The 26,781-nt window shown below is 30.6% G+C and overlaps 2 protein-coding genes and 1 non-coding gene across 4 annotated transcripts; 1 reads left to right on the top strand and 2 right to left on the bottom strand.

The window, feature by feature from the left end:
• The first annotated feature begins 1,298 nt into the window (after window positions 1-1,298).
• Window positions 1,299-21,088, top strand: LOC123655734. Of its 2 annotated transcripts, none has more exons than XM_045591498.1 (4): window positions 1,299-1,468; window positions 17,229-17,412; window positions 18,542-18,686; window positions 20,552-21,088. In XM_045591498.1, the coding sequence occupies exons 1-4, from the start codon at window positions 1,414-1,416 to the stop codon at window positions 20,735-20,737; spliced, it is 570 nt and encodes a 189-aa protein (XP_045447454.1). In that variant the 5' UTR covers window positions 1,299-1,413; the 3' UTR covers window positions 20,738-21,088. The 2 variants fall into 2 exon arrangements, with proteins under 2 accessions (XP_045447454.1, XP_045447447.1); XM_045591491.1 differs by having other exon boundaries at window positions 18,437-18,686.
• Window positions 21,089-21,514: 426 nt separating this feature from the next.
• LOC123655830 lies at window positions 21,515-23,239 on the bottom strand. The gene is made up of 3 exons (XM_045591586.1): window positions 23,177-23,239; window positions 22,756-22,923; window positions 21,515-22,149 (listed from the first exon to the last, which is right to left on the bottom strand). The coding sequence occupies exons 1-3, from the start codon at window positions 23,211-23,213 to the stop codon at window positions 21,671-21,673; spliced, it is 684 nt and encodes a 227-aa protein (XP_045447542.1). The 5' UTR covers window positions 23,214-23,239; the 3' UTR covers window positions 21,515-21,670.
• Window positions 23,240-25,291: 2,052 nt separating this feature from the next.
• Window positions 25,292-25,364, bottom strand: Trnak-cuu. The gene has a single exon. It is a non-coding gene; the product is annotated as a tRNA-Lys (tRNA).
• Window positions 25,365-26,781: the final 1,417 nt, after the last annotated feature.

Below are 26,781 nucleotides of genomic sequence, written 5' to 3'. Positions count from 1 at the left end.
TAAAAAAAAAACTGTCTGATAAATAACGCATAGTGCCAAATCCTTATAAAAGTCTAGGAAGAATATAATCTAGGTAGATAAGATAGAGAGCCTGAGAGGATATAATAAAACAATTACGAAAGCACGAATGCGTACCCATCATCAACATCAAGTGTTTGATTTATATTGGTGTAGCGTTTCATTTATTGCAAAGATTACACTTCAGTCTTCGCAGATGTCTGAAGTCTATAAGTCATTCAAAGCCAATTGTAATAGTGCACTCATAATGCAGACTTGTATGATGATTTTGAGCTATTCTCTTCCTCCTGTATGGAGAAAGAGGCCTATACCTAACAGTGGGATGTTACAGGCTGAATGCAAGCAAACAAAAAATTCTAGCTTCTTTGTATGTACAGAGAGTTCGCCAAAACCCCAATTATAAATATATAGAGGATACGAAGATACAAAAGACTGAGTCGGTCGTCCTGATGTATCATAAAGTTATACTCACTACAGTGATTTCCAGCGTGGTTTATTCTACTAATTCTAGTAGCAACAGACTACCATCCTTTATTAAAAAGAGCTAATGAAGTACCAGCTTTAGTTCAATTTCACTAGGAGAGATGCTATTATATCGAATGGCCATATTAGACCTAAGCAAAGGTTCATTTTATTGATTAGGTTTCAGTATCCTGAACTGACGATGCTTTCTCTACATTTCAAAAATAAAATAGGTTCAAAGACAAAGGGATGACGTTATCAAGCTTCGCAGGAACACATACTGGTATGTGTACTTCGTAGACTCAGAAACCTCTTTTATGATATTTTTCTCAAAATATACATTAAATGTGATGAGTATACATTGTGCATTTTGTTCTTTACATTTTTGCATATATCTCATATAAAATGAAAGAAATTACTCTATTTTAATGCAGCACAAAAGAGGTTAAATAAAAGATAATTTTTTAGTGTGTTGCGTACATTAAATTAAAATATTTCAATTTAATTTTTTTTTCTTTTCGCCAAAGAAAGTAAAACATTAAGCTTATTGGGTGATATGATATGGTAATAAGTGTGTGTATAAGAAAAACAATACTACAGATGGTATAGAAAAAACTGTGTGCATATGTGTGTTTGTTTTTGTGTGTATATGAAAAGTTTCCGGATATTTACAAACATTGAGTGCATCAGGCAAAAAGTCATAAATAAGAATCATATTTAAATATACTATTTATCGTACGAACTTAGCCCTTATCGTAATCGACATTAATTGTATGTTGCCGTGAAAAGAACAGTTTGATAAGCGATCGGGAAGAACATTTATTAGAGTGCGGCTACACGTTGTTAACATTGACCAACGATCATCCGACAGAGATACTCGTGTATTGAAGATAGCCAACAATAAACGTTCAGAATTGTGCATATCGTGACAAAATGACGAGATTTATATTGATTTGTGTGATTTTATTCCAATTAACGTGGATTTATGGTGAGTATCATTTTTGTTTTTCATTATATATAAATTTTTCTTTCTATTTAATTACTTTTTGTGTTTTTTTTTTTACTATTTTGTTATCTAATAATTAGTTACATATATATGATTCATTAAATTACACGAATGTAATTGGCCAGTAAGTAATTTTATTTAAACGTGATTCTTAACCATCTTCTCTTTTTAAATAGCGTCTTTATCGCGAAATCTGTAATCGTTAGAGCTTTTTGTTTTCGTAATAACAATTAATTTTTTTATTATTTTTTTTAAAGTGACATTAATTCTATACAGATAGTTTATGTATATAAGCGTTCGGAAAACTTTATCTGTTAAAATTAATACCTTAACGATTATTTCCGAAACAAATTTTGTAACGTCTATCTATGAATTCGTTGAATGTTGATAATGAAACAAACAAACGAAACTTTAAACTATTCTTCCCATCATTTGCGTTTATATACACATACATATATAGAAATGTATTCTGCTTTGTTTTATAATTACACTAACAAAAACAATGACCCTTATCCTTTTTTGGCATCGACTGAATGCCACACTGTTATAATGTAGCTAGCATGATAAAATTGGACAGTTATACGGACAAGAGCCAAGCTTAGGATTAAATAATTTATAAACAAATTATATGTAATAAGACTATAAAAAAGTAGCAGTAATTTTATTTAGAAACTGTGTCGACATGATCACATAAGCGAGCCTTAAAGCTCGTAGTAGCTGTTCCTTTTTATCACCTATCTGATATTTTGATAGCGTCAGATTAACGGCTGCAATTTGTATAAGCTTTATGGCAAAAAAAAATCTCCAGCAGAGAAGTAAGCAGATTTGTGGTAATAGCCACGAATTGATCAACTAATTATTTGTATTTTGTTTGCTCTTAGTCTCCACTGCAAAAAGAGTCTTATAATACATATAAATTATGAATTGATTGATACCTAATCGTAGTATTATACACACTATCAACATATTTTTTGACTAGGCTACTTGCGTGATTTCACTCAATTTACGGTTATTATTGTAACTGCGTGTGTGACAGCGGATCTATGAGATGTAGCGTGATTCTTATACCATATAATCTTAACTCATTTTAGATCTAAGCTAATGACTATTCTTAAACATTTTTTTTTTATTTAATGAGACAAGATATTGAAAGTAGATCAAAAAACACCAAGTCAATAATCTACATATATTTTTTTACGACTGTAGTAGTTGCTGTGTCGATTACATCTCTACACTAGACAAATATCTTTATTTGTTCAAATATTTGTTTCCAAGTTTAGTTGAATGATTGTTTGTTCTTATGGGTTTTTCCATTTAGCTTAGAAGATACAATAGCACATAAAACTTATGGTCCGGTTTTTTATCATTAATACTCTGTGTTAATGATATTGTTGAATTCTTTTTATAAAGTTGTATAGTTCTTTAGTTTAGGGTAACCCTAAAATGTTGCGAAGTTCATATTCAAATATTATATATATACTCGTATAAATTCATATTAGTAACCTATCAGATGATGACCAGAATATTATTCATACCTGAAAATGGTTGAGCAAATTCTAAGGACATTTATTAACTGAAGTATCCCTACTAACTACAGCAGGAAATATACTTCTCAAAATCTAGAGCTGCCTGACTGGGGAACTACCTCGACTTTACAGAAGATCACAGCTAAATAATACTGCTTTCAAGCAGTATTGTGTCCATATAAAAAAAAAATAAGAAATATTATGTACGTCCCAAAAATTCAAGAATTATATACTGGATACATCATATCTAATATATAAAATTCCCGTGTCGCGGTGAAACGGCTTGACCGATTCTCATGAAATTTTGTGTACATATTTCGTAGGTCTGAGAATCAAACAACATCTATTTTTCATCCCCCTAAATGTTAAGGGTAGTCCACCGCTAATTTTTTTTTAATTTTTATATAAATTATTTATTTTTTATTTTATTATGCTTTAGCGTTGAAAAATACATACAACCGTAAATTTTCACCCCTCTACCACCAACCCCTATTTTTAAATAGCGTTTAGCGGCAATACAACGTTTGTCGAGTCAGCTAGTGTCTCTATACAAATATCTATTTATATAAATCTAATAGTTCCGTTTTGCATGATGTCCCTCTTATTTATACTTTAAACAAACAATCAACTATTAATAGAAAACCCCAAATATTATCTCACGAATTCGTTTATTGTTATGTGTATTAGTTAGCAATTATTAGCGAAATAGTTGTAAGAAAAATTTTAACAAAAGAAGGTAGATTCCTATTCATACATTATACGCGTTGAGGAAAATTATACAAAATATCAAAGGCTCCTTGAAAATACTACTTAGACGTACTAGCCGCACACCAATAATATAAACGCTTTATTAAAAGAATGAATCTACAAATTACTTACTTTTCCCATCTCTCAGCTGATTTTCGAATTATAATTCTAAAGTTTTTTTTATATCATGAAGCTATCCGAATATTAACATTGTTTTCAATTTTTATGAAAGAAGCGAACTGTTGATCTGGTAAATCGTGCTGCATCCATTGGAACGACTAGTAATCCTAAAGATCCATGTCCGGACACCACAGCGGAAATCTCAAAATCTTCTTGGATATCCGCTGTTTATTTATTTTTTTCACGCCAACATGGGTCCGAATGCTATCATTTAATTTTATAACTGCGTCTTGTCTTTCCTCGTAGACTTTTCTCATAAGAACAGTTTCAAGCGTATCAATTTAGACTAACCCGTTGGCGCAGTTTGTAGTGACCCTGCTTTCTGCTCCGAAGGTTGTGGGTTCGATTCCCACCCCGAGTCTGGGTGTAAGATAAATTATTATTTATATATTTATATATGTATTATTTATAAGTATGTTTATACATATATGTATATATATATATATGTGTGTGTGTGTAGCTATACCAGTCGGCTGTTACCTATAACACAAGCATTAAGTTGCTTACTTTACGAACAGATGACCGTATTTGTATAAAAATTCCCATTTGTAACAAATCCGTGTAATAGAGTCATCAAATTTTAACAGATCATAATAAACAATACCCTTTTGGTCCCACAAAATGCACAACTTTATCTTCAAAGCGTGGATACCTATTTGGTTTTAGTGTTGTTACTGGATTTGATAACAACGTTCGAAGGGTTGACGTACTCTTTTTTCTTCTTTACATTATCATAGAATATCTATTTTCATTTTTCATTGCAATCGGAAGCAAACCTTTGTTATTTTTTTTCGTAGCAGTTGTTCACAAGTGAAAAATCTCCTTCCTACGATTTTTAGCTTCTGATAATGAGGCGCGCATCGCCTTGCTTAGTGAAACTCATTATTGTATCACTACCAGTGATACGCGAGCTTTTTTTGTGCTTTAATCTGATTTTCATCGACTATTGAGTCCAAATTCCTATCATCGAATTTTTTTCACACCTGGGTCATGTCTTTTTTCAACACTAATATGACCACTCTTGAAACTTCGAAACCTATATCTGTTTAATTTATTAGTTATAATATTGTCACTGTAAGAATCTGTAAGCATTACTTGCGTTTCATCTGCACTTTTTTCTAAATAATGTAGCAAAGTAAAATTAAATTACAACAAATTTTCTACAGATTCGACCCCATAAAAAAACTATTTTTTCAAAAACTCAAAGAAAAATGTACTGAATATTATTTATGTTTATATAATAATTATAATTTAATATTATTTATATTTGAGGTGTAGTCTCGCCAAAGCCAATACAGTATTCTATTATACCAATTGAAGCCATCTTTTAAAAACAGACTGAATTAATTTGTACACTAATACAATATAAATATATATATATATATAAACTAGCTGACCTGGCGAACTTCGTATCACCTTATTCTTTTCTGAATAATAACATAATATATCAAAATAAAATATAGCCTATCTTTTAAGTTGGATCAAACTGCACACGGTGTTCAAATTTGATTAAAATCGGTTAAGTAGTTTAGTAGTCCATTGAGGACAAACATTGTGACACGAGATTTATATATATAAGATATATATACACGAGTATAATAAAAATTATACTACCGCTATTGTGGTTTAAACAGTTAATCATACGATGACCATAACACAAATCAAAATCGTATAATATGTAGCCGTATAAGATGAATGAAAGCATACATTAAGCCTAACAAAGGGGTGTCACTGAATACTATAATCGTATAATATATGAAAGTTAACCGTGATAGTTCAATAAGCCGTTATAAATGGATATAATTCATCTTAAATGATTTTTAAATGTATTCATTGATTTAATGAAACAACTTTTTTCGGATTTTATCGCGGTTTATTATTATCTTTTGATTCCCGACGTTTCAGATACTTTACAGCAACCATGTGCAACAGAGTGAGTCCTCCCGTGACCATGGTTGCTGTAAAGTATCTGAAACGTCGGGAATCAAAAGATAATAATAAACCGCGATAAAATCCGAAAAAAGTTGTTTCATTAAATGAGTAAAATTCGCGTAAACATTAGAAAACAGTATTCATTGATTGTTTGATAATTCACACGACTTAACTAGCGTTGAAATAGATATAATTGATCAGAATATATTATGCTTTAGCCAGTATCTTCTTTCTCTAGTAATGAGATGAGTTAAAGCTTAAACATGAAAGAAAATCTACTACAGTTTACATCAACCTCGGTTTGGTTATCGCTCAATTTTAAATCATCCAAGATTTATCTTGCCGAGGTACGTCATTGTTGAGCAAGATAAATTTTAAAGATTAACACTTGAAATCTATATGGTTTGAATTTTAACCCTACCTGGTTTCGATATATGTTCTACACTTATGGCAAAATGTAGTCTAAATGGGTGTAGAACAATTTTTCATTTAAATTTATTTATTCTGTGAGACAAAGATATGATTTTTAAAATCCATATAGTCAGACTTCCACGTAGGTAAAGTTTATCGTAAATTAAGAGCAACAACAAACAGTGATATTTTTAGCATAAATATAATAAATACCTATCCAAATATTTACTGATTAAATTGTTTAAAACAAGTTAAGGTTTAAATTTACTTTGCTTCTGAGTAATATAAAAATATTTTTTCGTTAAATGTTTTTTATATAATAATATTTAACTGAGGTAGGGTACAGCAGGAATTTTCTACTCAAAATATGGAGCAGCCCGACTGGGGTAATACCTCGACCTTACAGAAGATCACAGCAAAATAATACTGTTTTCAAGCAGTATTGTGTTCCTGTTGGTGAGTAAGGTGACCAGAGCTCCTGGGGGGATTGGGGATTCGGTAGGCAACGCGCTTGCGATGCTTCTGGTGTTGCAGGCGTCTATAAGCTACGGTAATCGCTTACCATCAGGTGAGCCGTATGCTTGTTTGCCGTCCTAGTAACATAAAAAAAAATTACTCAGAAGCAAAGTAAATTTAAACGAAACAAACAAACAGAAATTTGAGATCCTATTTCTAACCACGTTATGTACATAATTTATTATTTTTAATAATAATACTTATTCTATTTAGAATATTAGAATTTTAGTCTAGAAATTTAAAACCAGAATTAATTCCAATACATTCTTTCAGATTATTTTTTGCTTTCCTTTTTCCCTTGAAATATAGGCATTTCTTTATTTATTTATTTTGTACGACTATGATGTAACAAATTATTTCTACCGATACATTTGACCAATTACAACGTGATGTTTAATAGCCTATTTAGCATGTTCTGCAGTAAAAATATATAAGTAATAATGTATGAGAAAATTACTTTACAAACCAATATAGAGGTAGTCAATATAAGTATATTGTGATTACTGCGGTCGAACAAATAGATGTATGTTACGTCACATTCTCACATATGTAATTATGTACATACAGTATATCTAGATATATGTAAGAGTTTCAATGATTCGCTATTAGCTTTGTATGCGTATTTTTGTAATAATTTTATAACAAGACTCCTGTAATGTGGCGTATCGAACAAACGTAAGAAATCGATTAACTTGGAAACGAGATCGCTTGAAATTTTATATTTCAAGGCATAAACATTGCATGACCATACATAAAAATAATCGAAAAAATTTATAATTAAAAAATGTAAAACTTTTTAACAAAAACTAAATGTTGACAAAGATAAAAATTAAATAAGCGAAGCGCAGTGTTCCCATCAACTGGTTGTTAGTTTATCGCTGGCTAATAATACAGACATTTATCGTGATCTGGGCTATCGTGATATCGTGTTCGTATTTGTGCTGTTAGTGCATTCAGATTCCGACACAATCTAACATTATATAATATAGGGAACAACAGAGCGAGTTCATTTGTTCATGGCTATATACAGAAAAGTCTTCTATATCTTTATTTATTTATTTAAATTCTTTATTGTACAATAAATACACTAATAAAAGTGTGTACAAAAGGCGGGCTTAACGCTTATGCATTTTCTACCAGCCAACCTTGGTATTTTCAAGAAAGTATAGTGTGTAGGTGTAAATAAAAAAAATAATCTTTCATTACTAAATATTCATATTATTTAGTAAAGCTATAAGACATATCTATTCTACCCTTGTCACCCAAAAATATTTGATGCCACACAGTCTATTAGCTTATGCTTACGCTTCAGCCTGTAATATTCCACTGGTATAGTCCCATAGGCCTCTTTCCCCATGTAGGACAAGAATCGGAGATTAATCCACCACGCTGCTCTACGGGTTGGCGGATACTCTAATATATTAATTTCAAGGTGGTCCCTAATTCACAAAGCATATAATTAATTATATATAGTTTGACTTGAAATGCATAAGTAAAACACTCATCAAGTAAAGTGACTTATAATTATTTCCTATTTTGGAAGTATAATCAGAAAGGAATAGTGGGAGGTTAAGGCTTTAAAAATATAAAAGAAATATAATTCGAAGTAATCTCTAATTAAGAACTATTGCCTTTCTTTTACAAATAAAGACGTCAGCTTGCCACCGCCTTTCTTTCGTTAATTACTAATATTCACGCTATATGCTAAAATTTAAATAAAATGTGTAAAACCATATACATATAATGATGAAACTATTAATGGTTATTAAAACAGTATTGTTCACCGTTGTGCTTGTCAACAATAATGTAATATATTGTTAAATTATTCAAGATGAATCAAGTTTTCTAGTCAGTAAATTCTTTTTTTTTTCATTATAACATAGGCTTTGTATTTTTTAAATCGTTTTATGATTCTTAGGACTGGAATTTTTATGATATTTCGGAATTTTTATTGACGTTAATTGTCACGAATGTTATTTATTGGTAATTTTCGTTAGTAAATAACAATAGCTTATATTCAAAACAATCTATTTGCATAATAAAATTGACTATTCTGGATTAGTAATATTTAAATTAATTTGGTAAGGTACATAATTTTAATTAGCAGTATAAAATAATCCGGCATATTGCCTATTTTTCGACTCACATTCCTACCAACATAAATCGATTAAACACATATAATTAACAAAAAAAAATCAACACTGTTGACAGGCAATTAGTTATAATTTAAAAAATGTTGTTAGCAACAGTCGAAAATAGAGAAAAAGAGAAACATAAAGTAATTTACATAGAAATTGGGACAATAATTAAACAAACCCAAAAAGCGGCACGCCCATAATAAGGATTCAGGTTCCACTTTTAAAGATTTATCATAATTGTACACTTTAATTGGGTAGAGACAGCATTATTTTATTTTAAATCTGACAAAAGGATTTGAAAGTTGAAAGCCAGTTTTATTTACCCGTTAGAACATTAAAATAAATTAAAGACTTATAAATATTTTACGGTTTTCGCGAAAAGCTATGCCGCTATCAAATTCTCTATCATGACAACAGTTATTGTCAGAATTTACTTATATTTCTAACGTTATAAAATAAAAGTTTATAATATTTTAATTTGTCGTGTTCCTTACACACCTTACAATAGGTACATATACTTAATTTGAAGGCATGTTAAAACATCATTTTTTTCTCTTTGATTTGACTCTAAGCTTTGATTCTCGCAATCAATTAAATCCAAATTTTATTTATTTATTTATTTAACAATTTATGTACACTAGGATAGCAATAGAAAATAACTCTTATAAAAAATGCTGGTACAAAGGCACTACTTATCCCATGATGGAATCTCTTCCAGTAGTCCTGCCAGAGGAAAATTATAAAACAGTCGCAAAATTAGCATGTACAATCTAAACTCAATCAATAATTATACAATATATTAATGAGTATATCAAACTTCAACGAGTATTTACATACTATATAAAATTAGGTTACTAATTTATTTCCATAGAAGATATCAAGAGATCCAAAAAATTCCAGTATGTAAGCAAACAAACTCGGGTATTCCCATTTCATAATAACAATAATTAGGAAGTGACGCAACCTACACTTTGTTTATTTTTATTAGCAATGCCTCGACAAATCATAGATAACTAAAAAACAATGTAATAAGCATATGTATAATAAAACGGTGATAATAAGTATACAAAAGTCAAAATCTCTAGTTCAATCTATTCAAATAACATACATAATTAAGATCAATTTTATGATGTGTTACAAATTTCTTGCCTGAATTTATGAATTAAATTGATTTCGAACACTTCTAGACTGTATATACAACAAAACGTTATGACATATTTTATAGTTAACGTGCTGTAAATTTTTCATAGACGGAATTCAATAATTTACGAAACTAACCTACTAGGTACTACTTTAAGATGCTTTTCTCTGATTCCTGCAAATACGGCTTTTAGGATGTTAGCCATCTTTTAGTAGTAATTTATGGGCGATGGCATGGTTTAACTTCATAATGACACCTTAATAGTGTGTTTTAAGAAAGATCGCTATTAAAACATACCGTAGAGCAATCATGCTCCATCAAAAACTTTTATGATGACCTTATAAGGAGGAACAAACAAATTTAGCCAAAGAATGAGATAGTTTTGTCTGATTTAAAATATTACTGCTGATATTAATTATTTCTTTGCCACATACATACATATAAACAGCATGATTTGCATATTAAAACAATTTATTGGCCAATTTCTTCACGTGTCAAAATAAATAAGATAACAATAATATAATTTACTACCGTAATTAATTTTGGGAGAAAATACAAAAGACTAGAAGACTGGTAAAAAGAAAAGCAATAAATAAAATCTTTAATATAAATAAGAATGAATCGCTGAAATGTATTTAAACGTATAGCTTCTTTTTTGTATTCGTCTTTTGGACAAGATTTGTAAAAAAAAAAGAAAAAAAAACTAATCAATACATTCATGAAAATAAATACACAAATACGAAGGTTTGATATTCGTCAAGTCAGGACAAACTTGCTTATTGTTCGCTAATTCCACTGCGATGTTATTTAGCATGGCTGGTCGTATTAATGAAGTACATAAACTAGGAAACATAGTTATTGTTTTCTGTTTTGTATAATAATCTGTGCGATGTGCTCCATCTGAGTTCAAGAACTTATACTCTAATAAAATGTTATGTTTATTGATTGAGGCGGGTCTTCCTCCATAATTTGTTTTCTATTATATTACTAATCATTCGTCCCGTTTTCACCAACGTCAATTATCTACAGTTACATATAATAAAATTTTATATTTACTTTTCGTTCAGTCGTATATATTGAAATTATAACCTAAAACATTTCTCACAGTTTTATTGCATTCATAATTATGAGCATAAACAGGATTTTTGCATAAAAGGCCTTTCTTTAGGTACTATGATAAAAATATGCTATATACAAACAATCGAAAGGTATATTATCAATCTCAAGAATATACTATCAATTTTAAGAATATTAATATTCTTTACCTTAGTAGGTATATGAGTTTGAAGGCAGTTTTTTGTTCCTTATCCGAATATTTTTTTATGAATCTACTTACGAGGTAGGTACATTTTTACAAAAAAAAAAAAGAAAAATTTTCGTGATATATTGTTAATTTTGGGTGTTTATTTATTAAAGTTTTGAGATTGACAAACAGTTTTTTTTAGTGGTGACTAAGATTCCCATTATTTTGATAGTCGCGTTGGTCCAAATTTAGAACGCCTCGTAACCAAACTTAGAAAATTATTATTTGCTATTATTATTTGTGTTCTTGAGGGTCTCGTCTTCTTGAAGAACATGTTAAACACATAATTCCAAAGTTCCAGTTAAAAAAATCTGATAACAATCGCAACGACATATATATGTATACGTTTTAAATTAATACAGGTTATTACAAATGGAAACATTGCTAGTTTTAATTTTCAATTGGCGTATTTTTTATAAAATGCTAACTACAAAACCGGTAAATTATATAATTGTTAAGTAAAAATTACCCTTAAAAACAAGATTTAGTGGTGTTATACGATAAAATTAACTTGATCATTCTAAGCTATCAGAGCTGTCAGGTATGTAATGTAAAAAAACTAGCTAACCCGGCAAACGTTTTTCTGTCATATAGATAGGAACACCCTTTCCTCCTAGGGGTATTAAAAAATATTCTTCGACTTATACTCAGACCTACCAAAATATATTAAAAAAAAAATATAAAAATCGATTAATTCGTTTTGGAGTAGTTCGATAACAAACACCGTTACATGAGATTTTTATATATTACATATCTATATGTCGTGCCGTATCGTATGTCAATGTTCATAAAATATATTTATTACTTTTGTCTTAATTCAGAAGAGGTCAAAGAACTGTAGTATTAGAATAATAATTATTTATTAGTATTCAATATAAAAATGCATCTGTATGTAAAGTAGCCATAAATAATTGATTTAAATATATTATATAACTAGTACAAGTCGTATGCGTTTAATTTTTTAGGCTGCTGTGTGGTTACGGCAGTAAGAATATAGCCACCCCCTCTCTTCCCGTGGGTGTCGTAAGAGGCGACTAAGGGATAACACAGTTCCACTACCACCTTGGAACTTAAGAAACCGACCGATGGCGGGAAATCTATCCAACTGCTGGCTTTGAAATACACAGACCGAAGACGGGCAGCAGCGTCTTCGCTGCGACAAAGCCAACCCTGCGGTCACCAACCTACCTGCCCAGCGTGGTGACTATGGACAAAATACATGAGTTTACGTCATTTTTGGCGAAAGCTTGTGGAGGCCTGTGTCCAGCAGTGGACTGTATTAGGCTGAAGTGATGATGATGATGATGGCCGCCTTGGCGCAGCGGTCACAGCCATGGATTGTACCTGTTGTGCTGGCGGTTGCGGGTTCGATCCCCCCACATGACAAACATTTGGCCATACAGTTGTTTGCTGTGGTCTGAGGGGACGTTAAGCCGTCGGTCCCGGTTGTTATCATGTACACCTGATAGCGATCGTAACTCATAAGAGGGAATATATCCGCCAACCCGTATTTCAACAGCGTGGTGGATTAAGCTCTGATCCTTCTCCTACATGGACAAAGAGGTATATGCCCAGTAGTGGGATATTACAAGCTGAAGCGAGCGATGATGATGATGATGATGCAAGCCTTCTTATACACTGTGCTTTCTGGAGCTTGCTAGGAAATAGGCCTGAGGTCACAATACAAAGTAGAAGACATGTATTTTCTGCTATATTCTCAGTCTTAATACCTACGATAGTAATTTTATGTTTGTCAGAAATATTCACAATAATAATTATTCGCGAATCCGTTATCTTTAGCGCCGTGACTCTGTGAGCCTTTAATAAATAAGTATAGGTATAATTAAGTGGGCTTGCCTTGAGGTGACCAACGTCCAGTAGTGGACTGCGATAGTCAGATACGGTGTGATGTGATAGAGTCAGATTAAACCTTATCAACCTGATATAATGGAAAGTACAATAAAAGCTCTCCACTTACGGAAAATAGATAACTGATATAATTTTATTACGAATTTTATATTATGTACTATATATGTATGTATGTACATTTTGTACTATGTGCTATGACTTATTTATAATTGCACAAAATTCTACTAATTAAAATCCATTAAATATTACGTAAAATATCGAACACTACATATTATTCTGTAGAAACTGGTTTTAGGTACTGGTGTTGGTAAAAAACTGAACCATTTTGAAAATACATCAAGGTGATCACAGGTTATTGTTGTATTACGTATAATTTGTCTAGCATTGTTTACAAATTAACTTGGGTTATCAGTTCTTGGGATTTTTTTTCTTATTTATGTAACTTTACTGGGGAAAATAATTATATCTCTAACAGTTATTTAGGGCTACCATCCGTGAAGGTTTTACCGGGTTCTCCCCTTTAGAGGACGAACAGATAGTTAAAGATTGCTGATAATATACAATCTGTTTGTTTTACTGGTTTACAATCACGATTCAGAAATATATTGTTTAAGAAATAGGACTTTGATTGTTTTTTGTATTAACCGATTGTGTTTATTACTGTATAAATTAAAAAGTCTAATGTGACAAGTATTATCAACACAGGCGAAATCATACGAAATATCTAGTTTTGTCGAAGAGGTATTTTATTGGCTTCAGATAGACACAAAAACAAAAAATATCTGTCGTATATGTTGGTATATATTATCAATGATTTTTTACGAAGAGAACATCTTATCAAGATTACAGACACACATCCGGTATTAGTTGTAATCTTAGCACGAAGCCTTATAATTAAGTATGGCAGTTAATTAGAGGTATAGAGTAGTCTGGGCGGAAAGGCAATGAATGAGTGTAACGGTCATCAACACTTATAAATAATATCAATTTGTCAAGAAACACTCATAAATTCGTATTTAAATCTACGACTTAACAAAATGAACGTTTCAATAAAGTAAAATAAATAATACAACATATACATACGTCTGTGTGTGTGTGTGTGTGTGTGTGTATGTGTGTGAGTGTATGTGTAAATAATTTATTTTTTATATCGAACATGAATTTTGATTTGAAACTGGAAAATTTGATTCTTTACTTTTTATAGCTATTATGATAAGAATGAGCAGAACTGTAAATATATTCCGCAATCCTTAAAGTTTATGATTCAGGTATTAATCAATAGATTCTAAAGACTGTGTGAGAAGAAAACATGGAGGTGAAAAATAGTCTTAAGAATTAAATTCACGTAACTAATAACAGAGTCCTTTGGCTATTATAATAAAGTGAAATGGATTGCTTATTTAAATGCGCTTATCACAGGATCGGCAGTTTATCGAAAAATGTTAACGACTATAAAACTTACCTCTACTTGAATTAAAAGAGTTATAACCATAAATTTGTTTTTTTATACGTAACATGTTTTATATAACCAAGGTCCATTTCTATATCTATATTTCAGTTACTATTTTAATAACCTTTTTGTGAACATACAAAGTTATTTATGTACTCGAGCGTGTCCGGCCATGATGAATAAATATCTATAGTTATTCAATCCATGACTCATTGTTCGTATGTCAGATATACATGCATTTTGTATGAAAACGTCTGTCGTAGGATCTTGTTATTGCTATGTTGCCATAAAGCCTACCTATCTTATGTGTGCTAAAATCATATTTAGTTGGTATAAGGCTGGTTTGAACATGGCACACAGACCCACAGAATTTCGCCAAATTGCTATTTTTTACACATTTAGATAAGTGCCACAATCCATCACATCCACTTTATTTTTACCACCATTACCCCTCCCTTACTTCCCTATTCCCTATCCTTCCTTATAATAACAGTAAGTTTAGGTCATGCGGTACTATGCAACAAAATACTTGTACTATTTATAATCAGTTAAAAAATGTCCTTTTTATTACGGAAATTTGATTTAATATACTGTTGTTATAAGTATTGTATTGTTATTTTTTTCTTTAAAATATTTCTTACTGTTTTAGCACGGGTTTGAATAGTTGTACTTGTTTTAATAGTTTGTTTTATACTTTTATTGATGAGTTAATTTGTCATAAGATAAATATTTATTGTTAGTATAAGTTTCGAAGCAAGTGTTTAAAGTGATGCTAAGTTAGCCTTTAAGTGTGGTGTATAGTGTAAGATATTCTGTTTAACTATGTTCGAATGATAGAAACCACAGTATACTACGTTGGCTTCCTATGTAAATAAATAAATAAAGTATATAAAATTAAACTAGCATTTATTTTGTAGGGATACACAACAAAATACATTAGTTTTATTTGCAATCTTTATACTAATAGGTTAGTAATTGTGTCTTTGTCGTTGTCTTCTTTTACTGTGTCTTAATTAAAAGATTATGAAACGTTCATGTGTATTTATTAGTACACAAATTTTGGATTTTTTAGTACAAAATTGCTCCGATTATAAATAAAAAGCATAAAAAGAATGCAACTTTGTAATGCCAAGGTAGACTTTATCATAAAAATTATAACATCTCGTACTAAAATAATAAATCGAAAATTATGATAGAATATATGTGAAACAATATATGTGGCGCGAACTTGGGGAGGCCTATGTCCAGCAGTGGACTGCGATAGGCTGAAGTGACAAGTGACATAATTATGTGAAACATTCATATGCATGTTTTAATATAATAAATTTGATTTTTTATAATAAAAGTAAGTCTGATTATAACAAGAATAAAATAACAGTTATAACATATATATAAAAGCGATTATAACAGAAAACTATGAATTGAAACAGAACTTTGTTGTGATAGGGAATACTCTATTATAAGACGTAAAATATTCTATATTGAATTACTAGAAAGTCGATATGTTAGCCAAATCTAAAAGGTAAATACATTATGAAACAATAAAAGCAGCCTTTTACGTGTTATTGCGCAGTTACAGTCGTTTTATTAGTCACGCTTAGCACCGAACTTGTCAAATTTAATCAATTGTTTCCAGTGTGTTAGAGACTGTTCTTCGGTTCATAACAATATAGAGTGAATAATTTTACATTTAATTTTAATTAAAAGTTATAGTGTCAACGGTAAGAAAATTTGAAATAAAATATACTTAGTAAATAGGTTATAACCACAGATTTAATTTATTCTAGGTATTAAAAAATAATAAATTACTCTCAAGAAGTAAATTAGTTTTTACAGTAATAAAGTAATGTTATTTTTACATATAATTATGTAATATATGAGATGTAATAATAGAAATAATATACTCGTAAATAATTAAGGATATAAGATTATAAGTACGTATGTTAGTGAGTAGGTATGTAGCTGTATTTTTCCATAAATTTTCCTTAAATTTCAAATTTTGTTATTGTTGTATTCAACAATGAGATAATAATTATGTTATAATTCGTACTAATAATATTTAAAATATAAGTGTTATGTATTCGAAGCTCATCTAATCATCATCTTTAATTAAAATTACATTATGATTGTATAATAAGGTTTTTCCGCTCACCACTGCGCATGAGTTTTTCAACACGAAGCAAAGCTATACCTTCATTAAGATCTATTATGCTTTACTTAATTCACGTAATACGGTTGAAGATTCTTTTAAATTACTATTTATTATGTAATTAAGTATTGTAATAGTTCGTTTTTTATACGCTTGTCTATGTTTAAATACCACACGTGTATATTTCTAAATATTATTAATAATTATAGGATACATTATTTCCTGAATAGATTTTGTAATTTCACACTTTTATATTAGAATTTTTTTTCGTAATTTATTTTATGTTTATGTATATGTAATATGTATATTATAAGTTATTAATTAGTAATTAAGAGTAGTTATAAACGTCGTATGATAAAGGATTTTTCATTTCTTTACAGCGTATCCAAAGTCGCAAGGCGTAGGCGTGTACAGTTATCAGGACTCAGCGGGCAATAGGTACGGTGGAACGTTCGACCCGCAGGAAACATTTACACCATACGGTGATCCCTTCGGAACACCTTTCAACGATATCGACAATTTTATGCCCGATTTCTTTAGGAACTACGACAATATACTTAAACTGTAAGAAACGGTTTATTTGAGTTCGAGCTTACGGTGGAGGATGGTGGTGGATATTCGTCCAATATTTACACTTCTTTCTGCTAAATATGCTTCTAATTTTTAGTTAGATCTACAGATATGAAGTATGGAAACTGACTATCTAGAAATTACTTTGAATCTCAGCAAGACTGTTTCATAATCACGTACAATGTACTGATCACGTTTCAGTTTTTGGCAAAAACACTCTTAACGCTCCTTTGAGTAAAGTATGTTTTTCAGTTTAGCTTTAGCTCTTATATGGTTTCAAATTATTCATCAAGGTCTATTTCATTAATTTTGCCTGTACACTTAGTATTTTCAAGTTAGGTACAATCAAATTCAGCATCAACTTAACTAAAATCTGTTTAAGATGCTAGGCGATAAAAGAATATATAATTTCAATTAATTTTATTTAGAGGCAATTAAAAATATACCAGTAGATTTGTTTTTTTTTATAAATTATCTCAAAGAATACGGCGACACGTATTTTCATTAGGTATAATGTTTTAATTTTTATTGAAAAAGTAATATTATCATTTATAGCCTTATTTCGAGACCAAGACTTCGACATCTACGAAGGTCTTCCAGGCAAAGGTAAAAACGTTTGAACTGAAGTAACGGGAACTTGATTTAAAGAAAAATCATAAATTGTGTTTATGAAATTTGACATGCAAGGGTTTCCTTTATAATTGTTCGTTCGGTTGTTAATTTTGACTACATTTGTCATCTGCGATTGTAAAGTAGCAATGAGTTTTGACTTCGAACTTTTTTTCATAATTGTCTGAATTTATTTTTTCTTTGGACGTCATAACTATATATTTAATTTAGCTGCGTTTATCTATGATATGTGTACGTTGCTTTATCTATGTTTGAACGCATAACAAGACAATGCATAAAACGCATTTTTCGCATTCATTTACTAACAAACCGCCTACCGCTTTCACATTTGCATCATTTGTAACTAATATTTTTGGGGTGTTGTTTGAATCATCTATTATGTTTCCAGGGTTTTTGGTTCTGACTATGAGAGTCAGAGATTAGCATCATACGCCGCTCGTAAAGCTTATGACATAACATATAACCGCGGTGGTTATAATTATAATTTCTTTAGGTTCCCATTTTTCGCTGGAGGCCAATTTGGACCAGGTGATTTTATTCCCAATATGGACAACAGTCCGTACCAATCAGCCTTCGCTAGTGCCTCAGCTGGACCGGGTTACAGGCATCAAGTAGCCGCTATTAACCCTGCTAATGCTGTAAGTCTTATATATTATTTTTACTTGTAATATTGTAAGGAGATGGTCTGAAATGATTTTTAGGCATAATTATAAAATGGATTGGATGGATGTCCGTAATAAGCTGTTGTTTGGTTAGGATTCACTTCTATATGTTTGGTTATAACAAAACATACATGGTCGAATAAGTAAAACATATACATAGTCAAATATATAAAATAGGCATTGATAATAAAGATTCTTAGATTTTTTTCGTTCATATGGAATTCCTTACACGAGAATTAAAATTGAAATTTGTGACTTAAAACACATTTTTAAAATTAAATTGTAAAATTTAACGTCCATGTGTGTTATAGACAACACTTTAAAAATGATTACTTACAACGCAGTTGGAAGGAAAAACTATTTAGATTAATAGTAGGTCCTTCCTAAATAAAGTCGAACTAAGTGCATATTACGTCATTGATGAGTTAGGTTATTTTGAACGCACCAACCACATATTGAGTACTAATGGCGCACTATTTTGATAATATCTTAAAATCGTACCCAAAAAGAAAATTTCACATCAGTACCTAATAAGTATTTATTATAAATATTTACAAGAAATTATAACTCGATTATTTTTATTAATTTATGCATATTTTCGGGTTTTATTAAAAATAAAAATAAACTAATAAGGTATTGTCAAAATAGTAATTTTCTTTTCAAGGGGGTAAAAAATTATTTCAACTAATTGTATTTATTTTTTAATTAACTGAAGAGCTCCTAATACATTAGTAAACTAGCTGTGCTCGTGACTTCGTCCGCGTGAAATAGTGACTACATTTTCAACGTGATCCTTTAAATTGGCATAACTTTTTTATTTATGAACCGATTGTCATGAAACAAACAGTAAATGTTAAGCTAAGCTTACCACAATTTATTAGTAGAAACCACACCTAAATCGGATAAGCCGTTTATGAGATTAGCTTGCACAAACGCAAAGACAAGCAGACAAACAGACAAAAATTCTGACAATCATTGTTTTGGATGCTATCTGCGTTATAAGGGTCCCAATAAATTTTTTCTCATATATCTTAAATGTACAGATAGCGAGCGACCCGTTGCAATTTTATTATATAATAATTTATTGATAAAATGTTGAGTTGGAAATTTGATTTGAAAGTTGTTCTGATAATTAAGTAATTTTATCAGGTGCACCTCTGACTAAACCATGCCATACCTTCATACATATATTCCAACAAAAAAAATAGTGGTTACTCTTTTTATAATATTTTCGTTTGTAAAAAAAAAAGAAACTGTGCACCTGAATGTAAATACTGACATTATTTTTTGACTTTGGCCCAGTGGTCACAGCTACTATCTGACGGTTCGATCCTCATACGTAAAAAGTTTACAAACCAACTGCCTTAAAAGAAGAAAGACCTAAAATTTTTTTCATATTTTTTGGAAAATCAACGTTTATTAGAATATTCTAAGAGATCAAATATTAAACGTGTTCTCAAGACAGGCTTTCTTTTCTAACTTACGTTTTATATTACATTTATTACGAACATGATCAAATGTCTAAAATCACGGAATTTCAAGACAGTTATATAAATGCTAGAAATTAAAGAAGAATTTGGTTTATAGAAATTTTATTGAGGTAGGAAACAGCAGGTAATATGAGCCTCAGCCTGACTGAAGAAGATCACAGCATACTGTGGTGAGTAAAGTGGCCAGAGCTCCAGGGAAGAGCTGGGGGTAGGGTCGTCAACGAGTTTGTAATTCTTCTGGTGTTGAGTCTATAAATTACGGTAATCGCTTATCATCGGGTGAGCCGTACGCTTGTTTGCAGACCGAGAAAAAAAACCGAAGAACATTAACATAGTTTTGCCTTCTTCCAGGGAATGCCGAACATAGATGTGACTAGCCGTTCCGGTGGCGGTAATGGTGATCCTAATTTTGTCAGCGTTTCCAGTTCCTCATTCGCGTCGTCATCCAATGTTGACGGAAAGGTCACAGGCTACCGAAATGCGGAAACCGTGGTAAACGAAAACGGAAAGATTACCAAGTATAAGGTTCACAATTAACTATGATAACGGTTTAAATAGCGCCTACTATCCAGTATTGTAATAAAAAAATATTGATTATAATTTTATGTATATCCAAACAACATGTGTCCATAAGGCTGTGATTAGATTTCAACATTGTTTTATGTAGATTTATCTCCATATGACTTGTTTAAATATAAAAATCTATATTGTTGTAATAATTATCGATTCTCTGTTATAATAATAAGTATTTATATATATGTGTGCGTAAAATAAATAATAAGGCGCTCAAAGAAATATTGTATTATTTATATTTTTGTAGAAAAATAATGTAATAAAAACGGTCTAAAATATATGTTATATCTACCTGCAAATTGTGATTGAATTTCATTCTTGTGTTTTTATTTATTTATTTTTAGTACAAAATTATAGTTCAATAGTTTGGCATTAAAATTATTGTCAAAAGTAATTTTATAACATTTGATTTATTTACTGAGTAATATCTAGCCAATTTTTATCTTTATCTAGATTAATTTTATACATAAAAGAATCAGACCAGAACAATTATAATACGTGTTTATGAGTCAAGTTAATCAATTAACACCAGATTAACTATTTCTTTGGATTAAAAAACATTCTCGTTATATTAAGTGTCATTTTATACTATTAAATGACGTATGGTATGTTTTGCCAGAACTTAGAGTTTTAAAAGCTTTTGATTGAGTTTAATAAGTAAGTCAACCCTTCTACCCTTTAACAATACGTGATTTGTTATTGCATTAGCATTATTAGTACGCAATGTAGAATACAATTCAATTTCCATACAATCACCAATTTCGTGTAGATTTATTAATAAATCGTGAACATCACATTACTCATGACTACGATGCAACCTTTAGAACACGCCAAGGTTACTAACATAACATCATAAACATTTTTTTCTACTAATAAACTAAAACAAATTATAGATATTCAATTTAATTTAGCTATTTTTCCGTCAATTTTTATCTTTTGTGTTGAACTTTCACGCAACCAAGAATTACTTTTTGGTTGATTACAATCTCGTGGGCCATTCATTTCTCTACATTTTCTACAATAGAACTCTCTAACACCATCTTCACTAACCCTTCTATGAAATTTCTGATAGTCAGGCCTCCTTTGATTAAAGTTTGCATTATCTTGATTCCACCAATTAATGTTACTGAAGAAGGATGAAGGTTTCCATTGCATAGGGTTTGCCGCTAAGTTGGGATATAAATCCAATTCATCCCGTGAATTTCTATTCTGTACAAACCCTGGGTGACTGTAGGTTGTGGACTTGAATCGAGTATCAGGCGTTCTTATCTGTGTTGTTTCAACTGATTTAAATGCTTTAACTATGGGAACCTCATCATTGTCTTCGTCATTAGCATTTTTATTACCAAATTTGTATGTGAGTACACCTGCGTCATCTAAAACATTTAAATAGGACTATCACTATTGCCATTTAAATTTAAATTACTGCAAGTATACTAAGAAATGCCTTGCGCACAACCTGAGAATGATCACCCAGACAAGAGTCGTTTATTTTATACTCGTAGTAATTTATTAGTAACTGTTCAGTTTATTAAAGTAAGCTAAAATTCTCAAATGCTAATCGAGGTTCACAGACTAAGGTTTTTTGTCTTTCATAGAAGGTAAAGGTTATGATAAGAATTTTGCTGTATTATTTACTGCACTGTAATTCAATTAAACAAATAAAATAACCAAATAATTTTTCTTCTTTTATAGAGAAGAATCAGCATATAATCTGCTGTGTTGTTTTTACTATAGCTTGATAAAGTTCAGTTATGTCAACGTGGTGATTTCTGACTTTAAGTACCTACTACATACTATTTTCCTCACAACTTTTTCCTACCGCTGTACACGAAATTTATTTTAAACACATTGAGACGGTATAAGAATATGCGACTTCTCATTTAATATACTAATCTTCTTTTTAGAAACGTTATGACATTTGATAATAGAGTAATGTTAATGTTGCAATTGAAAATCCTTGAAAAATAAAGCTATGTTACCATTTGAATGTACTCCTCTTCTGTTATTATTTTTAAGTTTCGTCGAAACAACAATAGTATGTTGTACTTCTACATCTTCATCATTTTGTGGATTTTTCAAAATAGCCGTCGATTCTTCTTCTCCGAAGTCAACTTTAGATGATATTTGATGGGTTATTCCAGTTAAACCTATTTTATAACATGAACATACACTATATACAATAATTATACACTAATTATTATTAATGTTCTAATTATATGTATATTTTAGACTCGTTTTCAAAACTTTATGACCTTGAACTGACAAGAACGTTATTTTTAAATTAGGAATGATATCCTATCAGCAACTACAGAAACAAAGATACTTGCGTGATAATTACGAGTATTAAAAACAATACACCAAACAGATCTGAATCAATAAACTAAAAATTAAAACTCTTACCTAAAATCACAAAACATATATGTTGGAATTTGAACATATTGTAAGAGAATCCGAGACACCACAAAGCTTGATTTGCGTGTTTCTTGCGTTTTATATAAACAACACAAAATTACACTAAATGATGTCGCAAAGGAAGTACAGCAATTACCTGGACGATACAAGAAAAATACTTTATCTTATAACATTATTAATAATTATTATTAACATTGCGATGTTTTGCAAAAAAAAAACAATATAACAATGATCATGGTTCATCCATATATGTTATGTCCCTGACTTATTCGTATACATAACTGTGGCGGACTTTGTGTCATTTATAAATATCCTATAATTCATATACATACGTATTTTTATATAGCTTTAAACAAACAAACGATTATTGAGAATGTTCGACCAAGTGCAAAAGGATATTAATTATTATTAACCATACATACAAATAATTATTTCTATATGAATACTAGCTGACCCCACAAACGTTGTTTTGCCATGTTTCTTATTAAACCCCTTAATCCCCCCCCCCCCCCTGTAACTTATGGGTATGAAAAATACCTACCTACCTGATATGTACATAAAATTTTATAAAAGTCCGTCCAGCCGTTTCGTAGGAGTATTGTAACTAACTTTGAGACACGAGAATTTTATATATACGATGTTCTTTTGGGTTCTAAAAACCTTTGAAAATATCTATAATAAAATTGATTTTAAAATCTCTAAAGCTATATACAACCTTTCTAAATATAAAATACTTTATTAATAAAACTAAAATAGAATGATAGTAAATACTACATTCCATGCGGGAATGGAACCCGCAACCGTCGCATACATGGATACATGGCATACACACCTCGAAACCAGAGCGGTCGTCGACAGAACTAAAATAAAGCGTGAAAACATCTCACATTTAAGAGGTTGTACATCTCACATTCCCTGAGTTTATTTGAATAAAATTGGAATATTGAAATAATTTTGGATCCAATTTGACAACCTTACAATTGATATTGATCCTAGATAAAGTACCTAAGTTTAATAACTAAGTTAATATCAATAAATGCCAATTAAAAAACGCTATAGCAACCCTACTTGTATAATATTTTTAGTGGTACGTTCTATGAGTACGTATATGTTTGTAGTCATCATCATCATCATAACAATGTCAAAGACATCCCACAGAAAAAATTAAAACTGTCTTAAAGGTGACTCACCTCAATCCGGGTATACTAAATGACATGATATCACTTGTGAAGGTATGAAAAACAAACTGATTGTTCCATCATGCCAATTATTGTAGGAAAAAAAATTGTAATTAGTACCTCTGTCATATTATGTGCTGTTTAAGGATTTTGTGTACAGGTAAAAGGCCTAATAAGGCCTAGATGATAAAAATACAAATGGCCAATGACTTTTGTGGCTATACTTGAAAGTTAATAACATTCATAAGATGGTACATCAACACCTATCATAAAAAAGTTAATTAAAAAAAATAACAGAGAAACTCCAGTCTCCAAGGTCCAGTTGATAAATATTAAGAGAAGAAAAAGATACAGAACCTTAACCCTACAAAAGAGTACTTAATCACAATGCTAACGTGGAATAATTTTGTAAATTTTTTAATCTACTCATATACACCTAAGGACTCTTTTCAGATCAGTAGGTACATATTCATAAAATCCATAAAATTGATTACCACTTCTTACTGACATAGAACGATTGGTAAAAATTATTGGTCGGTAGCCTATAATTCTATATGAAACTCGGTTAATTTTAATGAGATATTTATTTATTTTTTAACATATAACATAAACCTATATAGTCAAAAAACATATTTTATCACATGGCGTAAACCTATGAAAGAATACATAATATGAATAATAAATTGTCTAACAACGCCATCTGTGCTAACTTGTGGGTACAACATTCAAATTATTCTTGTAAGTTAAAATAGTTTATAATATACTAAATAGTTGTTTACAAACAACACGCTAGATGGCGCTCAAATCATAAATTTAAATTTATATTTTTAATATTTTGCAGATGGGTTGAACAGTACAAATATACAAAGATCAAAAATGGTAAATATGCAACAAGCGACTTTTAAAACATATACCAAAAATGTTTCGCCCAACGTGGGGCTCGAACCCACGACCCTGAGATTAAGAGTCTCATGCTCTACCGACTGAGCTAGCCGGGCTGATGACTGATGTTGAAAATTATTGGTTATATTTAAACATAAATGCGTTTTTTTCTATTTATATTTATAAATCTTCTGCACCTATATTAAATACGTGAAGTAAAATCTTTGTAACCCTTTTTACGTAAATTGCGTGGACGGAGGAGTATAAAATTTCGCACATTTATAGTTTATATAATGACACGTTGACGTAACGGACACAGCACTGGTTTGTGGCTGTTGCGCTGGCAGTTCTGGGTTCACTCCTCGCACTTGACAAACATTTGTATTGGCCATACAGATGTTTGCCGTGGTCTGGGTGTTTGTGCAATCCTTGTGGGTCTCCCCACCGTGCCTAGGAGAGCACATTAAGCCGCCGGTCCCGGGTGTTATCATGGCGCCTGATAACGATCGTTAATCTTTGATCCTTGTGCTACACGGGAAAAGATGCCTATGTCCAGCAGTGGGATATAACAGGCTGAAGCGTATAGTTTATATGGAGAAGGAGTGCAAAATGCTAATATTTTTTAAAAATTATGCATAAAAGTTACATTAAATCAATAAAAAATGCATTACACCACTACCGTGTATTTGACACACACGCCTATATACTCTTTTGTTTATTATTATAGAAGTGTAGTCTTTGACAACAAAACCTTAATAATGTACAAAAATATAATTTGAATTATTATGGTCATATTTCGACTACTAGACGACCAGTAGTATAAATAAAAACAATTTACATCCTATTACTATTACTATATTATTATTATTACTATTATAATTATATAAACTTTTTACCTACGATAAGATCTTTGGTACTATAATAATATAAAGTTCAAAAAATAACAACATTTAGATATTTTTTTTGTACTATATAAAATTATAAGACATTAGATCCAGTTATCCCAGTACAAAGTTTGAAAAATCTTGAGGTATCATTAACTATTGTTTCTTTAAAGATTAAAATAAAAATTTCCAGTGTTTTGAAATAATATAGGTACTAGGGGGAATGAAAGATGATATTGTATAGTTGACTGTACAATAAGGTCCGCTGTATGTGCTTTTTGGAATGTCATAAATCACAAGACAACATTTTAAAATGTTTTGTTGGCAAATATTCTAAAAAACGCCTAAGACTAAAAGGTAAAGGAAATAAACCGTAAAGGTATAGAACCGAGAACGAAAGTAAAGCACAGAAAGGCCCCACCCTAAGTTTTACCACGTTACGACTAGTGTTGCCCAAATGCAAGAACAAGACGAGACTTAGCCAGTCTTGGTCTTGGTCTTGCGCCAATACACCTGGTCTTGGTCTTGGTCTTGGTCTTGCGCTCCCAGTCTTGGTCTTGGTCTTGGTCTTGCAGCAAGAGTCTTGCAAGTCTTGCAATTACCTATTAGTCTATTACTATTTATTAAAGTTTACTTTAAATCTTAGAAA

This window comes from Melitaea cinxia, chromosome 1, assembly GCF_905220565.1.
Source record: "Melitaea cinxia chromosome 1, ilMelCinx1.1, whole genome shotgun sequence".
Lineage (NCBI taxonomy): Eukaryota > Metazoa > Arthropoda > Insecta > Lepidoptera > Nymphalidae > Melitaea > Melitaea cinxia.
Note: the sequence above shows the minus strand (reverse complement) of the source record. Positions and strands in the feature narration are given on the sequence as shown.